We start from the raw sequence: 18,694 nt of genomic DNA on the forward strand, positions 1-18,694 counted from the left end.
TTGACCAGAGAAAGAGTTTACTCATTTGCATGGGGAAGAACAAGGATACACAATATATCTGCAACTGAATAATTTATTTATTTGCATTAAAACCAATAGCAGACAGGCTCAGGGCGGCTTATAAACATTTAAAACGTTTACTATAAAAATGTCATAACTCTGCAATAAAACCAATAATAATACTACAGACCTAGATTTATACCAACAGATGGCAAGCAATGAAATGACATGACTAAACCTAATGCATACATCTTCCTATCTCAAGATAATCCTTTGACAAAGTGTCATCAGGGAGTTGGGGAGGACCAAAAAAGAAAAAGAAAACGATGTGTAACCACTACTGTGGAGGTTCAATGTAAGGAAGTTTTAAAAATCTGAACAATACAGGACACAGGAAACATATCTAATTATGTAAATAAATTTTGGATCACATTTTGGATTAGGGAATAAATTATGCAAGACACTGAAGTACATCTTAAGTTGTCTAGCTTTCGACAGTGTTGCTGGACAAAGGTTTCCAAATTTCTTTGTTGGTTATATCCATAGCACACTTCTACAGTGAACATATCTGTCCCACAAATGAAGCCCAATTATGGCATGGCATGTCAAAAAGTTATTAGACTTCAGACCTCAGCTGATGAGGTATAAAGCAGTTGATAAATTGGGAAAACCAGCTCTATGGAGCTCTTCTGTCACCACTCATGATTTAGATTTTAAAACAAAGGGCATTTTAATACCTTGTATCAAGACGAGCCAAAATAACACAACAAAGCATGCAAGCTTTCAAGTTCTTCAGAATGCAAGCTTTCAAGTTCTTCAGAACTCTTCAATAGGCTGAGTGTTTAAAATACAAGGAAGCGTGGAAGGAAAAAAATTTCTCAGGCCATTATCCCAAGGCCTCATCTTGGAGGCACCCTCTGTGAAAAGCCAAGCAGATGTGCCAACTTGAAACAGTCCTGTTCTGGGCTGAAGCAGCAAAAGGTCAGAATTATTCATTCCAGAAGGCCATGGGGACAACCTGACATGAGAATTGTTTAAAATCTGCACACCTGCTCAACTTTTCACATAGAACACTTACAGGATAAAGCCTCAGGATCATGCCACAATACATCCTTCCTTTCTTCCTCTTCGCCCACCCCTTTCAACCTGAGGAAAAGAGTTCTGCAGAACCTAAACGCTTCCAGATGGTTCTATGATTCTGACTGGTCATAATACAAATTATTGCATGGCTTTTCTTTTTGGATTTTGCTTTCAGCTAATCGAATTCTTTCCAAACTTTTGATTTAGATAAGTCAATGTGAGGGCTGTAAAAGGTACGAAGAAGAAGTAGAAGAAAGAAGAAGAAGAAGAAAGAAGAAGGAAGAAGAAGAGGAGGAGGAGGAAGAGAAAGAGTTTGGATTTATATCCCCCTTTCTCTACTGCAGGAGACTCAAAGAGGCTTACAATTTCCTTGCCATTCCCCCCTCACAACAAACACCCTGTGAGGTAGGTGGGGTTGAGAGCTCCAAGAAGCTGTGACTAGCCCAAGGTCACCCAGCTGGCATGTTGGGAGTGCACAGGCTAATCTGAATTCCCCAGATAAGCCTCCACAGCTCAGGTGGCAGAGCTGGGAATCAAACCTGGTTCCTCCAGATTAGATACATGAGCTCTTAACCTCCTATGCCACTGCTGCTCCACACAGCATGGTGTAGTGGTTAGGAGCAGAGGATTCTATCTGGAAAACTGCGTTTGATTCCCCACTCTTCCACATGAAGCCTGCTTGGGTGACCTTGGATCAGTCACAATTCTCTCAGAATTCTGCCAGCCCACCTGGTGGCAGGCAAGCCTCCTCTGTACGTCTCTTGCTTGAAAACCCTAGAGTCACCATAAGTCAGCTGTGACTGTGTCCACCACTACCAGTGAACAGCAGATTCCAGGATGCTAAGTATTCTAGAAAGTGAACAAACAGCGTAACCAAGCCTCCTGTTTCTAATATGCAGAATGTCTCATGTAGGGTAATAGAAGACTTACCTTTGCAGTGGCATCTGCTGGAAACATTCTGGGCGAGGATTTCCGTTCCAGGAGCTTCTTTTCTTCCCTTCCAGGGGCTGTTAAATACCATATTGTTAATTCCCAAGAACTGCAGACTTGCACTCTATACCCGTGGTGGCGAACCTTTGGCACTCCAGATGTTATGGACTACAATTCCCATCAGCCCCTTTCAGCATGGCCAGTTGGCCATGCTAGCAGGGGCTGATGGGAATTGTAGTCCATAACATCTGGAGTGCCAAAGGTTCGCCACCACTGCTCTATACCATTATAGAACCACTACACTTTGTAGTCAACAATGTAACCTAATAGCCACAGTTCACAAAGCAACCGCAGCATTTTTACACTGCTCAAGCAACATTCCCTTTCTCTACCACTTTTGACCCAGGTTGCAGTTTGCTTCTTTATTCCCAGTATATACATACAGGACAACAAACTTGTCCTCCCCACATTATGAGAAATCACATTCCTGAATAGGCCATTTCAGTAGCAAATACCTCAGTACCTTTAGAATTACATCCTCTACCACTGAAAATGCCAAAGGCTGCCCTGAAGTCTTTCTGGGGGTGGTCAGCAATTAAAAACTAGTGGTGGTTGACTGGCACTACATGTTAAGTAGTTTACAAACCATCTTCCATTCACCCATGCAAAAGCCCCTCCCCCTCCAACCTGGCACATTAGCACTATAAGGGGAAAATGGGGCTCTAACCAACGTGCTGATCTCGTAACATCTAGTTCAGTCACTAGAATCAGATAGAGGGGGTTCTGACAAAAAGAAAAAGCAGCATGGGTGAGAAAGTTCTGTTCTTGGCAACCCCAGTACTACAAGGAAGACATTCCTCTATCCTGTTTTGAGGTAACCAAGACAGAAGGTAATCTTTGTGCCTGTCCTATACTAACAACCACCTGCTTCACTAAGGAAATTGAGCACAGGATGACTACTTCAAAAGTAAAAAGGTGCCAGAGAAGGCACGTGGGCTATACCTGTTGGCTTTGTAATGCAGAGCAATCTCTTCCCAAGGACAGCACACTCAGATTGCATGTGCACTTTTGAGTTGTTTTCTCCACTCTGCTGCAGGCGGAGAGCCTTCTCTTGCTTAATCTCTTCCAGTGTTTTGATGTGCACCTCCCTGAAGCCCTTGGCTTTGCCTGAAGGCTCCTCCAGTTTTCTTCTACTAGAGACAACTGAAACCAGAGAGCCCTCCTTCTGAGGCTCACCATCGGGCTTTGGATTGCCAAGGCTCCCTTTTTCAGCTTTTATCCTCTCTTGTTCCAGTTGTCTCTGCTTCTTCTCAGCCAGGACTTCAGAAAAGGTTTTAATCCTGATTGCAGGGGAGGGTTTTGAGACTGGACTGGGATCATTCGTTGTACAAGCAACTTCACCCTTGGGTGGAATTTCTCCTTTTCTTTGGCTGGCTTTCTCCAAGCGGATTTCTTCAAGTGTTTTTACACGGATTTCACCTGCAGGTTTGGCAGCATAATCTGCACCACCAAGAAAAACCGAAACGCTCATTGGAAGAAACAATCTTTATTTCAACAACATAAAGTTTTACTCCTATGCCTTCATATTGCTCCAGAAACAATACATCACCAAGGTAATTAAAGAATCTTTTGCTGATATGCCAATATAATCCTAAAAGGATATTGCAATGTACACATTATATTGTAACCCATGAAAGATTTTTAATATAATGAAGCAAACTCTCAGTCGGAATGCTGAAAGCCTGCAACAGCTGTTCAGCCTAAGATTTTCAATGCAAGCAAGCTCAGAAGCTTAAAATAAAAATGCTGAAGTAGAAAAGCTGATCCTTATATAACCAATCCACCTGCAGGAAATGCTGAAAGCGGACTTGGGAACATTCAAACAAAAAAATTCACTCCTTCCATATGGTTCTTGCCTAGCTAAGCCTAGCCTCTTAAGAGACCTGAACTTGTAATTGAAAAGAGAGAGAAGTAAATAAAACTGTCTCCTATTTTGTTATTTACAAGAACCACCACAAAATGAATGCAAGGAGTCCATTCGTCTCTGTTTTACTTCTATCACACATCTCCATAATTTTCTTGTCAGCTTACTTTTAGTCCGTTTTTAATTTGAAAAATCTACATGAAAGCATCTAATGATAAACATATATAAACATATGCTTCAATTTCAGAATATGGGGTTGTTCTCCTGTAGAACTATGGTTCTGACAACCACAGGAAGAAAATATGGCTGTTTATGAATGAATGAATCTATTCACAAAGGTTCCTGTTAAATTATTTTGGCAATTTTTCCATCTAGATATTATCACAGATCCACAGATTTGCAGTTCTCAAAACTATGAATTTATGACTGCAGAGATATGCCTCTTATTCACAGTAAAATGTTATAAAATAAGCATAAAGAGCTGAGGAAAAGACCTTAATCCCACTGTGCAGAACCAGATACACAGAACCTATATACACAGAATCAACCCCTTACCTCAAAAGTGCTAATTTTCAAGAAATTCAATGAACAGAAGATTGTTTGGAGTAGATTTGCACAAGAAGCTAAGTGTGAGAAGGGAGGGCAGCCAGCAAAAATGAAAGGGAAATCTTTTGAGCAGAATACTCCAAAAGTCTTAGGGTCTTTTTGTGTATAGCATGAGGTTTATTACATTTTTCTCTCATTGGAGGAAAACAAATCTATAAAGGTAGAAGGCCATAAAAAAGACCCAGTATGGGAATATTTTAATGATTCTCCTATGTGAAAGACAGGCATGCATGTAAAATCCAGACACTGCAGCAACGAAATGCAAGGCCTGGTGGCCTAAATGAAACTAAAGATAATTATGCAATTATTGCAAGGTGAACTATCTATGCATTTCTAATACTAAAACCAAATCAGAAATTTTTGTTGTAACTGTAAAACTAATCTTAAAAGTTATTATTTTAAAAATGAAACCTTTCTTTGGTTGTAAATATTAAGATTATATAAGCAACAATGAGTCTTTATGTGTAAAACCATTATTTAAATCAAGTCTTAATAACTAAAATTATCATTTAAATCCATTTGATTTAACTCAAATCCACCCTGACTAGCATAATACTCAGCAGGTTTCCAGCTCTATCACCTCTGTGCTCATTTTAAAAGAAAAAGTAGATGATTACAAAGGAAAAGGTAAGTTCTCTCATCTCAGTACTAACATTCTCTATGGCTGTGGTACATGGAATGTATACTGCTAATGAAACAGACATACCTTTCTTTGATGTGTTCTCAGCACTGTCTACAGAGTCTATTTTCTTTCCCAGTCTTTCAGCAAGGCTGCGTTTTAGAGGAACACCACTCTCAGCAACTTCAGAGGGAAAGAAAACCAGTAGATTATTTTCATGAGTTGTTTTAGTTATTTACTAAGATTTATACCCCACCTTTCCCCTATGGATCAAAGCAGCTTACAATTCCAAAAACTAAACAGATAAAACAGATAAAAACTCAATTTATATATGTAACCTACTACCAGCTTCTTCTGGTAGTAGCTTCTTCTGCTTCTTCTGTTATGAATTATTAACGCTTTTTCACTTATTTAAGTGATTGTTTGGATCAAAAGAGGGCTTTGAAATGCAAGCAGCAGATTAATGGGATATGCATTAACAACACGCTTGATCTTATGAAATCTTTCTACTAAAATGTCAAGTGTAACGAAAACCTTCCCTGCCAAACATCCAACTTGGTCTCATAAACAGTACAGCGTTTTTATGGCTTAAAAATAACAAATAAAAATGAGTTCATTATCAGAACTTGTGCAGACACAATAAAACAAAGATTTGGCATGCTAAGATTTATGCACAGTGGCAGAGGACAACAGTTTTTCCACCTCTTCTCACCTATAGATGTTTTCCGTTTCCCTAGTCTCTCTGCAAGAGTCAATCTAACCCGAGGTGCCTCTCCTGAAAACAAACAGTGAAATGCAAGTAGTTAACTATTCTTTTAGGAAAAACAAAACTCATACAGATAGTAGCACAGATAATTCGCACAAAGCCCAATTTATTAAACTATAAACAAATAATACACAATTAGTACTGGATCAACTGGTGCCCTCTTATTTCAGTGAGAAATACATTAAAACAGTTTATCTAATTAGACTACCAGATTGGTGAAGGAACACAGATATTTTAAGATTACACTAAGACAGAGTTGCGAAGTTGGAAAAAATGTATTGATAGTGGCTACTTGCAAAATGAGGTTATTCAAATTTATGTGTCATCTTTCCAGCTCTATTAAATAATTAACACACAACAACATCATAAAACAACAAAATTAAAGTTAGAATAACTATAAAACTATCAAACCACAATTGGCTCGGCATGTTTATGTAACTGACCGTGTAAAATTGCCCATTCTGCAGTAGCTGCAACAAAAACAGTTTTGTTTATAATACTGTGATGGTGAACATTTACAGATTTAGGTCGTGTCGGCTAAATATGCATTAGAATTAAATCTATTGATGTATTATGCATATTTTCTTACATAAAATTATCCTGTTTAGAGGTTCAATAAACTGATATGACAAGGGCTGCATGTTATTTGTTAGTGCCTGATGTACTATTCAAACTGTTTTTTTAATTTCAAAGATCGTTAACATCGAAACCACAAACTGAATTCTAATCCCTGAAAAAAAGAGGCGTTCACAAAAGTGACATCCTCCACCTTCTCCATACCTCATCATTAAAACTGACCCATGCTTTTACAGAACACTTCATGTTTGCAAGCAAACATTAACAAAAATTGGAAGTGACTGCTATTTGGATCTATTGTTCCTTTAGATCAACAAAGCTGCATGTATTATTATTATGAAACCATTCTTCCACTTGCTTGCTTGTGTTAACAAATGCTTAGAAACCCATAAGGCCCTAAGACCTCAGTTGGCTTACATAAAGGTCTAAATGAACTCCTTTTATTGGGTGAGGTGGTATAGTGATCTACCCATTGAATGACATTTGTGCCACTCTGAGGACATGCATTTCCAGGAATATATCAATCAGGTTTTGAACACAGCAACACAAGAGTATCACTGCTGAACAACAGAGAGCAAGTAAAAGAACTATGTCCATAAGCACTGCAAAGTTACCTTGCTTTGTAGATAACATCACTGTCCTGACCACAGTTCGTACATTTTCCTTCTGTGGGCCTGGAAGGGTCTGGGCTTGAAGAGCAACTTCAATAGGGTTGTCTGATCAGAGCAAAACAAAGCAATATTAAGCTGTGCTATTTATTACTGTTTAGCATTCCTATAGTGCTGTTTTGAGAGCTTGAAGACCTCCATATTTATTTTACAGTATTCTTATCCCTCCCCTTCCTTCAAAAAGCTTGATGCTTTTTTCACGGTTCTCCTTCCATTTAATGACCTTGTGAGACAGATTAGGAAAAGAAAAATTCATTCAAACGTAGCCAGAGAAATTACAGGTCTCAATCTCAAATGGTAACACTTGAACCATTGTGCGACACTTGCTCTTTATAGCAACCTGTAGGGTAGGAATTCTAATTGCCATATCTAGAGGACAATTACTTTTCTGAGGTGGATTAACTATGAGCTTGGAAAGTTTCAGTTCAAATTCTACCTCAACCACAAATTCACTGTCAGCAACAATACATTTTATTTAAAATATTTAAGCCACTCACTGCACGTACAGATGCCTAAGGTACCTTACAACAAAAATCTATTAGCAATTTTTTTTCAAAAAATCCTGTATCAGAAGCTTTAAAAGACATTCAAAATCTCGTATTATGAAGGCCAGAAAAAATTCAAACAAGTCAGTCACTGTAACACAAAGGAACTAGGTAAAATTCACCACTGATTATGCATTACTACTTAAAGGAACACACACACCCCAAACTGCAAATTCACTTCTGTAAGCAATGGTCAAGTATCCTCCCTGTGATGCTGATACAATGCCCCACTTTGAAAGACTGTCTACATGTTCAAGCTAATTCAAGGTAGTACTAATTTGGAGGACTAAGTTGTCAGTTACTTCTAAGTCCAGGATAGTGACTTACACAAAAGTTGCAGAAACAACCTTCAATTCTAATCTTCTGACTCAACTGAGCACAGGTGAATTAATAGGCAATACATCAGCATTATACATTTTCATTACATTATATTCACCATTATCATATGATTCTTGGTAGGCTTCATGAAGGCACTACAGACTGATATTTTAAAAGAAAATTAAGGCAGATCACTGTCTGCAATAAGAAACATATATTCATCTGTCTATTTTATCTTGCCTTATAAATTTTTAAACTCACTCCATTGCAAGAGAAGAGCAATGCCTTCAGAATGTATAAAGGCTGCAAAGCAACTCGTCAATGTATCTACACACTCTCCTGAAGACCAAACAATTTAGGTGCCAAAAAAGGGATTACGGGACATCCACCAAACATTTATGCCAAACATCTATGCCTCTTACCAAAAGCTTGCATATAAACTTATACATATGCAGCCATTTGATTTAACATTTTTGGAAAATTGCATCTCAACATACGGACTTCTTTCACAGATCGACACACATGGTGGCACCCCAACTGGCTCTCCATTTTGGACCGCAAAAGTTAAACTACTACAAAATCACATTTTTCTGCTCTTAATACTTTTCCCAGCTGCTGAATTCCAGTGCAAAATAAAAGTACAGTGCCCTGACTCCTAATCTAATTCCCTGCAAACACTGAAGTACTTATATAAGAGCCTGAAAAAAATTATGTTATGATATTTATTTCTAACATAACATTTTGCTTATTTGCATCTTAGTATGGGGATTGAGGCAAGAAGTCTTACTGTTTGAGGCAAGAAGTCCTCAAGTGCATGGGACAATGGACAGAAAAACTAACTCACCGCCTTGCTTCTTTGACTTTTCTTTCAGCTTCTTTGACTTGAGTTCATCAAGAGTTTTTATTCCAAAATTTAAATTGTCATCTGAAAAACAACAACAGACATTCAAATGACAGATGTAAACCAATGGCCAGAGACTTCACATTTAGTGTCCTTCTACAAGTGGGTGGGACTCCTGCCTGCTGGATTTTTATGGGTCACTGGAGATTTGATTGGCTGAGGATATTAAAATATGATTTCAGCAGTGGCTACCACCACAGTGTTGCTTTCATTCTTACACCCTTTTCTTGGTGTATTTAAAAAAATCATCTCTCCTCTCCTGCACTTGGGCTTCCTCTCTGTATGTAGCTTGGACTCTTGTGGCAGCAATTTTGTGGCTACATCCATCACTCTGTGTCACAATTCTCAAGGTGCCCGCAGGCTCAAAAAGTTTTGGGATCTCTACTATATAAAATGTGAGAACAGTTTCTGTTGCAAGACAATAAATACCCTCTAATTTAATCTCTACGACATGTTGCTTGTATATTCTCATAACCAGCCTGACTGGTGAATTAAGCTGACGATTCAAGACAACTTATCAAACTTCATGGCTAAGAAGCAGTTTCAGACTGGCATGAAATCCACTACACAGCACAGATTCATTGTTGCCAGCATGGTATAGTGGTTAAGAGCAGGTGGATTCTAATCTGGAGAACCAGGTTTGATTCCCCACTTCTTCACCTGAGTAGCAGAGGCTTATCTGGCGAACCAGATGTGTTTCCGCACTCCTACATTCCTTCTGGGTGACCTAAGCTAGTCACAATCCTTTAGAACTCTCGCAGCCCCATCTACCTCACAATGTGTCTGTTGTGGGGAGAGGAAGGGAAAGGAGCTTGAAAACCACCTTGAGTCTCCTTACAGGAGAGAAAGGTGGGGTATAAATCCAAACTCTTATTTTTCTTTCACCAGCAGTGCAACCCTAGAATTGCCACTAATGCAATGGCATCAATAGCCCCATAAGAATTATCTCCTGGGTTCATTCCCCAACCAACAGGCCAAGTAACATGCTTAAGAGGTTTGGGTGTTCCTGTCTTCCTCTTCACAGGAACACTTGTAAAGTTAAAAAACTTTGGAGAGCCTAGGAGAAAATAGTGGGCAGAGGGGAAAGGGAGGTGCCTCACTTGTCCTATACCAACGCAAACGAATGGAAAACCAAATCTGTCAGCATAGAGTGTGCTAAGAATGCAGAAGGTCCCATGTTCAATCCTTGCTATTTCCAGTTCAATGATCTCAGATCCTATGAAAGATCTTTCTCTGCTGAGATCCTGGAAAGCTGCTGTCAGAGTATACCATACAGTTAGACAGACCAGTACATCTTTATATATGCTTAAATCTTCCAAAAACCGAAATAAGTACATGCAAGCAAGTCCACATTAGGAGCACAACAGCAAACAAATGTGATTTTCATTATTCTTACATAAAACTAAACCACTATACCACAACCCACTGAATGTCCAAAATTTTCTGACATTTGAGATTGTGTCAAATGCACTACCGGTAATTATTCTCCTTACCTTTTTTTGTGCTAACCGTCGATTTCCGAGTAGAAACGACCCGTAATCCATTATGACTCTCTGCACTGGTTTGCTGAGGAGTCATTTTAGAGTCATCTCCTTCTTCAGATAACTGATCTGAAAGGAACAGCACATCAACAAGTCTAATCCCATGTTTACTCGGTAGTGCTCTTAATTCAGTGTAACATATTCCAAGGACATCTGATTACAGTCTTAGTCTAGAACAGGGGTAGGGAACCTGCGGCTTTCCAGATGTTCAGGAACTACAATTCCCATCAGCCCCTACCAGCATGGCCAATTGGCCATGCTGACAGAGGCTGATGGGAATTGTAGTTCCTGAACATCTGGAGAGCCGCAGGTTCCCTACCCCTGGTCTAGAAGTTTCATCTGGATTTTCTCACCTTGATATTGGCAAACCTAGTGGGATACTGGATGAAAAAATAATACTTCTGAATAATTTTACATCTGTAATGCTGGTCACTCAGTCATGAATAGGTTTATTTATATATTAGCATCAACAAAATGGAGTGATTAACCAAATCTCAAGGTTACAGATCTCTGCTTTTTAAAATTGTATCATCATATTTCATATAATAGGCTGCATTCTCGGTGTGTTATAAATAGAAAGAAGACACAGCTGCTTTGCTGAAGAAAAGGGAAGGGACAAGGGTCCAGGCCTTTCTCATCGTTCTTTAAGGTCTGAGGAGATCTTTGGGAGCATAGCACACATGGTGGTGTGGGAAGCAAAAGAAAGCTCAAAAGTTGGAACCTCATCAATAATAAACATCAGCAATGAAACTGAGGCCATCTGAGTATGTACTCACTAATATATTTGGATGGCATCTTCACAGATCTTAAAGACAGAATATCTTTGGCAGCTTCAGTTAATCAAATGCCCAATTTGATAAACTTGAAAATACAGAGCAACTTGCTAGAAATGGGGTCAAAGTTAATGTCAACTGAAATTAAATCTTGCATTTTACCTATGTTACTAATTCCTTGGAGGACCAGTTGGTTGAAAAGCAGGGCAGAAACTGAATTAAGGAATGTTTTCATTTTGTATGTACTGAAACAAATAACTTTCATATTTTCTGGAAATCTATTCTGCTCACCATCATCATCTTCATCATCATCTGCAGCGTTAATTACAACAGGGGGATGTGTAGGGCTGGGGACGTTTTCAGAGTTTTCCACCTTCATGACCCCACGCAATTGCGGGGATGGATTGGACTGGACAGAAAGCTTATTCTGTTGCAGTGGAATCTGTGTTGTCTTTATATCTTCTTCTACAGATTCAGTCACATTTGGGAGAATATCTAAAAGAAAGACCAAAAATTCCATAATTATAAGTATTTAGGTCACCATGCTGCTGAAACCTGCCTGATTATATTAGAATAATGAACAATCTTGCTAGATACTACCACTATTAAGACTTCAATTTCTATTCAAAATGGCCAACCAAGGTAAGGCATCTGTAACGGACTTGCCCAACCCTGAAGGGCTGGTGTTTGTGAAAGGCCTAATGAAGAGGCCTTAGTAATAGCCAGAGTTAAGGCAGGAGGCTCGACTATACTAAGGACCCCATTTGATTGGTTGAGCAAAGGCACAGTTGCCTATGGCCAGGGTTAGGGGGAGCTAGAGTGCAAGCAGTATATATAAACAGTGCCTGTCAGAGTTTAGTCAAGTTACACTCTCCATGAAGAGATTCTGATACAGAGATCAGAAGGAGCCAGAGTTTGACAGAGAGCGCTCTGTCAGGTCTGAAGCTGAAGGATTCTGTCTCAGCCGAGTTAGCTGACAGTAGTCCAGTCACTCTACAAGCAGAGGAAGCTTGTCAGAGAAAGGAGGCCCTGAGTTTGGTGCAAAGTGACGCGCCAGTCAGTGGCTTGACAGTAAATACTGTCCAGACCTAGAGTCTGCCCTACCCCTGTGTAACACCAGTCTGGGAAAAGCCCGATCCAATGGCAGTGAGATCAGTTTGGGTTTAGTGTAAGAGAGAGGGAGGCTTTGTATGCCAGAATCTCACAGGGCATAGACTGTGTGGGTGTGTGTATTCAGTGGGTTGTGGATCAGAAAGGACTAGTGTCTGTGAAGGAATTTTGTAGATCTAAAGCGTGTGTCTGTGTGTGTGTGAAACCTAAGTAACATCTGAAGCTCTGTAATTTTTCAGTGAAAAGAACCTCTCTGTAACCATCAAGCATTAGTACCTCTTGGAGCCAGTTTAAGAAGCTTTTCTTTTGTTTTCAAAATAAATGTCATTCATTGTGTTCACGTTACCCTCGTGCCAGCCTGCGTTTGTGTGTGAGAGGTTGAAGAGTGCCTGTCTGAGATGCTAGAATCCCAGACAATTTTGAGTTCCCTCCATTTTTGTATGTGGGACTCTGAAGGACATTCCCCTCAGATCAAGAGTGAATGTGAGGTGGGATCCTGTAATATATTTGGCAGCCAGCAGCAGTTTTTTTGGGGATTCCTAGTTCCTTCTCTTTAATGGTGGCAGCAGAGGAAAAAAAAGAAGATCCCTGAACACTAGCATGGGATATTTTGGGTGGCAAAGGAAACTCCACTGGTCAGTTTAGTGGGAACCTGGATTGTAGGCCACCCGTCCTGTTACAATTGGTGGCTAGTGGTGGGATAATATCTCTCCCTCGCCCGGTACCTAAGGGACCCCATTACAGCATCCTTATTCTTTGGTCATTTTGATTATAATCTCAAGATTATCCTCAAAAAATAAGCATCTCCAGCTGGATCGGACAAAAGGTTCGTCTAACAAAATACTGTTCCACAGTTATTAGCGGTTCAGAAGCTTAATAATCAGGGAATAATAATCAGCCACCTCCCTGCTGTTGGTACTCAATTTCTGATAACATCTCCCAGATAGTGGCTTTGTAGGCAGTTATGTGCTAGAAGATTCATGTTGTTGGAAGCAGTTCCCTCAATGATTCAAGCGATTTTAATAGTACCCCTAGCAGCCTCTCAAAAGAAGGGTTGTGTTGCTGGGGTTAAAGTTACCTGAACTAAATGGGATAACACTTGACACAACAGGTGAGAAAGAAACTACTTTCAATATAGCTCTGTTTCAAGATGCAGGTCGGACTTAACATATCAAAACCCTCCGTACAAGTAGTCTCAAAAGATTTATAAGTAACAAAATGAAATTATTTCTGTGTGGCTTGTATTCACTACAATTTTCCAGATCCACCAGTGGAGACAGGGAGAGATGATCATTAAGGTATGGCCTCCTTCTAGCATGTAGAAAGTATGTGTGTATGGCAACTTGATGAACCCTTTGTAAATACATCAATGCAGAAGTTTCCAAGAAAACAACTGCAACTCACTTTTACTTGGAGGTAGGAAAAGCCCATCAATAAAGCGCCCCTTGTTGTGGTGGAATGCGCAGTTCAATTTCTGACATCCCACTGGTTGATTCTCCCAGTAGCATGGAATCTCACTACGTTTTTTCTGAGGACAGAACAAAGACATAAAATGTACTGTAAGATCCACCCATAAGTCCACAGCATAATGAGAAAATAAGCGCTAAACCAGATGAGACTGTGTCCATTATTTCAACCCATGCATGAAGCAATTGTAAAATGCTGTGAATGGGCCTGCAGTGGAATGAGGTGCTCTTGCTTCCCCACCCCATGAGCCTCTTCTAGTGTCAAAACAGCTGGTGGTGGCAGTACAGCACCTTGGGGGGGGGGGGGGAGACAAGAATACCTCATTCTGCTGTGCTGCAGGCCAACACCTCATTAGCCTTTAAAATGATATTGCCCACAGATAAGATCCAGGGACACAATGATACCTAGTTCAACCCTTAAACTACATATCCTTTAAAGCCCAAACTTTTCATTTGGATAAGAAATAAGACAAATCGCTTTGCCCAATTTCCAAAATTAGACTCTTTGTTTTGGGGACAACCACATGTGCAGAAATTACTTTATTACAATGGCCAAAACCTAAAAGGTGCTTCTCAAAGGGCAGCTGCTGATCATAACTTCGCTTTCTTACTCTGTTTTATCTTTCTTTCCAATTCAGCAAGCTACTACTGTCTTCCAGGAAAGCAGATGAGCTGGGATTGTACACTGAATGGATCCAAAACAAGGTTGGAATTATCAAAACAATCTTACAGAGTAAATGCTCTGCATGTTTTCACTGCTGCCTTAAATCATAATTATCTCTTCATAGGTCAACAAAATGCTCCATAAGAATACCACAGATCTGTATTACAAGGACAATCCATGTCAGATTAACTTTGTTTTGGTAATGGTTATTTAAGACAAACACTCACATCAATCTCCATGTGTCTAAACCGGCATACATTCCTGAAGCATCGACCTTCCTGCCAGAGGGTGCAGACAGTTTCATTCCCCAGGGCAGATTCACTGTGACGGAAAGGGCAACTATCTCCCTGTGGAGATTGGACAAAAATATAAACACAAAAAACCAAGATCATCTATCTGAAAACTACAGAACAATCTTCACAAAACAGGAACACTCACCCTGCCAGCCAGGAACAAAGGGTGATCAAAAATACAATTGTAACTACTAGCAAAATGCCAGTCTTTACTGTAAACAAGGTTTGCCAAGAGGAAAGACCTGTAGATTGCACCATAAAAGATAGATATTGGCTCTTGACCAGAAACTGACTTTTACCAATACAATTATAAAATACATAGGTGGCAAAGGGGGAAATTAAAGAGAAAGATACATCTGGAACATTGAAATGACAGTTCCAAGAGAAGTAATTTATTATCATCACTTCGTAAACTTCAGAGCCCCATCCGGGGGGGGGGGGGGGATTCACCAGTGGAAGCAGCACAGAGTCTGTCTGGCCGATTTGCCCTCCCTGGGTCACATATCCCAGCACCCCTGCTGCTGCTGCCAGCAGTGTAACAAGGGCAAGCCGGGTCATTCAGCACATTATGCCAGCAGAAGGACTGAGACTTGCCGTATATACTCGAGTATAAGCCAACTCGTGTATAAGCCGAGGCACCTAATTTTACTGCCCAAACCTGGGAAAACTTATTGACTCGGGTATAAGCCGAGGGTGGGAAGCCGGGAGGCAGAGGGAGCTCCTTATTTGGGCAGTGACATCAGGGGGAGTCACTGCGCAAATAAGGAGCTCCCTCTGCCTGCCGGCTGGGTTTGACAAACCCCCCTGGCAGGCAGAGGGAGCTCCTTCTTTGGGCAGTGACTCCTGCCCCCAGCCTCCTTGTGATTAATAGAAAATGGTGACTCGCAAATAAGCCGAGGGGGCTTTTCTCAGCCTTTAAACAGGGCTGAAAAACTCGGCTTATACGCGAGTATACACGGTAAGCCACCCTTTTGGGTGGTGTCAAGTCTATTAAGCCTGTTAGAGGTTTCTCAGTAGAAGGCAGGCATTTTCACTTTTCAAACCTTTCCTTGCAGCTGGGAAGTCTCTTTGGGAGCCAGCAATGGCCAGCCTTGGCTGAGGCACCACAGTCAGATCCCCAGCTCTTGGATGTAGCTGTTGTGCTGACACTATCTAAATATGTAAGATGAGCAGTGCTATCCTGGGGATGAGGGGGGGTTGTAGTCACAATTCAGCAGAGGGCAGTGTAGCTGTGCCACCTCCTAAGAGGCCTGCTGTGCCATGCTCAAGAAGCAAAAAGTGGGAATGCCCCTTTCAATATGCAAGTGATCTATATGGCGCAATGGGCTGCCCCACTGATTTTGCTGGCATAAGTGAGCCAGCAAATGAAGGTGTCCTCAGCATAAAAGGCCTCAGAAATCCATATAAAGCTGGCTCCACCACAATGAATGCCCCCTTCGATGCCAGTATGGGTTCCTGTGCAGGAGGAGTGGTGGCTTAGGTGATGGCACCCAGGTGTCATACTGCTGTACGGCTTCCCTGCACCGGTGCAAGTGCTTCTGGCCTAAGTGGCATTTAAGCCAGTCCCAGGGTCATGCCACCTCAGGAGCAGCTTTGCCCCCGCCCCCTAGTTTAATTGAAAAACACATAAGTGGAAAAAAAGTTTCGTTATAACCATACCTAGTATAACCATAGTTTCATTGAATGAAATTCCCAAGCCCAACAGCAACTTTGGCAATTGAAAGTATATATATATATGTATAGACAGACAGACAGACAGACAGACACACACACACTCTCCACGAACACATGAAAACAGTTTTTTCCTTTATCTATAATTGTTACATTTATCCAATTACCTTAAACTTACAGGGAAAATACTAAAGCAACCACAATTAGAGAAAGCTAAATAAACACAAACCTTGGCACATGTGGAGTAGAAATAAAAATAACAATCATCTCCTTGGTTAGTCATACTGAGTTATAATTTCACTGTAAGTTATCCTGGAACGTGACAATTTAACACAGGCTTCCAAGTGACGGCTGGCCGCAACTTTGTTTAAACCGGCCCAAATCTTCTGTAGACCTTCTGCTATCTTCTTCAATATATTATCTTGAAAACAGAAAAGAGAGGGCACTTAAAAAAAAAGAAATCCATTACATTAGGATCATAAATTTCACAGTCCTTTCTTGGATTCAAAGCTACTGAAAAAACTTAAAAGTTAAATCAGCAGGTGGGAAGCGAAAAATAAATATCCCATTTTAATAAAGGGTTGGATTGATCCTCAGTGTTTTCAGACAGAACATAATCACTGCTGTATTGGCAAAATGTCTTAACCAGCATGTTACACTGAGATGGCATCAGCGTCATTACTAAGGGTGTTTACCAGTAAAGTTAATAGACTTTCGAAGAGGGGGATTCCCTCCTCTGGTGCCTTTGCATTGATTATCAGATTTTTAAAACTGACATGGAAATAAAATAAGTCTACACTGGTGCAGAAGCTGATAATTAATTTATTTAATGGTATTAGGTGCAAACTAGTCCCAAAGCAGTCAGAAGATTCCAGTCTGCCTCGTGCCAGTGCATCAATTATTTTATCCATCCTGCACGTGTATTGATCTCTAACTGAGAACAATATTTATCAGATCACAGAGACGTGATACATATGAAGTAAGGCAAGGTAACAGATACAGTAGCTGTTTGACGTGACAGGCTGCAGCCTCATTTTACTTCATGGAGTTCAGATTACCATGACCTAATGTAATGCTGCTGGTATGTATACAATTTGTAAGTAATGGATGTGCAAGCATATAATTTGCCAACACATTCTTCCACATACAGCTATTTACACTTAATTTGACTGCAATTTTTCATTACTTGTAAGAGGCCATCCACTAGGAAGGAACTTCCTACAAGATAACTGCTGTAATTCAAAACCACAAAATTTACTACTTGACCATTTTTCTGTATAAGGAACATCCTTCATTCCACTGAAGTCTAAAATAAGCTCTCAAAATTTATTGGACAAGGGCAAACTCCCATAATACTGCATTTTAAGATTTCTTAGGGTACAATCCAATTTCACTGATGGTAAAAAAGAGTTCTGAAGCTATCTTAGCATTCAGCTTCACATTTTCTATTCTGATTTGCTAAACCTAGAACTGAGTACTAAACTGGGATGATGTCACAACAAGTGACGTCTGCCTGGTTATTTCAGCCCATATTCCAGGTTTTTTGGATTGTTTGGTGAACCTTTGTCCCTCTGGGAGTATCAAATACCAGACTGGTTTCATAAAGATATTCCCGGAATAGAAGACACCTGGAGTTGTGGCACAACTTTGTTTCCTGCTCCTTGTCATTATGCAGTTATATTCCTGAAAGCCCTAAGAATATGTGGAATCATAACGCTTCTCTTGCAGATCCCTAATATCTTGATCTTTTTCTATGAATTTTCTGCTCTAGAAAACCGTTTTAGAATTCTTCCCTGTACCTTCCTGAGGAACTCGGTGAAGTTTAGGTGATGAAACAAACTCATCAGGAAATGCTGGCCCACTTGAATAAACCATTTCAGCTACCTTACAGGCTGAACCTAGATGGGCTTCAAGTACAGCGATGCTGGAAGTATAAACATTTTTTCAAGAATGTTTCCAGCAGAATTGAAAAGTGTTTCTCTCTCTGGGATGTTTTCTTCTTTTCTTTTTCTTTTTGGATAAGCAACACTGCTTTGTAGAGGTTCATTGTTTCAGGGTGTAATGCCCTTACTCTGATTTTTGTTTGCCCCCAGTAGCATCAGCACATAGCCAAATCTACATAGCATCACATTCAAAAGCCTTCAACAATACATCACAACAAGTTGTTCCAAGTCACGATTTACAACTGCGTGTTACCATTTATGAAAACACCATGCATCAGCTAAAGACTGTCAATTCATTAT

At 40.2% G+C, this 18,694-nt stretch overlaps 1 protein-coding gene across 1 annotated transcript in view; it reads right to left on the reverse strand.

The window, feature by feature from the left end:
* The window catches only part of ZC3H11A (zinc finger CCCH-type containing 11A), a 32,377-nt gene that overhangs the window by 9,322 nt on the left and 4,361 nt on the right, over positions 1-18,694 (reverse strand). Inside the window, exons 2-12 of the mRNA XM_048496039.1 lie at positions 16,681-16,872; positions 14,715-14,834; positions 13,762-13,885; positions 11,539-11,742; positions 10,427-10,543; positions 8,877-8,957; positions 7,116-7,217; positions 5,872-5,934; positions 5,247-5,342; positions 3,013-3,510; positions 2,011-2,087 (exon numbers count right to left, since the gene is read on the reverse strand). Coding sequence (XP_048351996.1) covers positions 2,011-2,087; positions 3,013-3,510; positions 5,247-5,342; positions 5,872-5,934; positions 7,116-7,217; positions 8,877-8,957; positions 10,427-10,543; positions 11,539-11,742; positions 13,762-13,885; positions 14,715-14,834; positions 16,681-16,734 — 1,536 coding nt within the window. The 5' untranslated portion in view covers positions 16,735-16,872. The remainder of the gene's footprint in view (positions 1-2,010; positions 2,088-3,012; positions 3,511-5,246; positions 5,343-5,871; positions 5,935-7,115; positions 7,218-8,876; positions 8,958-10,426; positions 10,544-11,538; positions 11,743-13,761; positions 13,886-14,714; positions 14,835-16,680; positions 16,873-18,694) is intronic.

This window comes from Sphaerodactylus townsendi, linkage group LG05 (assembly GCF_021028975.2).
Source record: "Sphaerodactylus townsendi isolate TG3544 linkage group LG05, MPM_Stown_v2.3, whole genome shotgun sequence".
In the NCBI taxonomy this organism is placed as follows: Eukaryota; Metazoa; Chordata; class Lepidosauria; order Squamata; family Sphaerodactylidae; genus Sphaerodactylus; species Sphaerodactylus townsendi.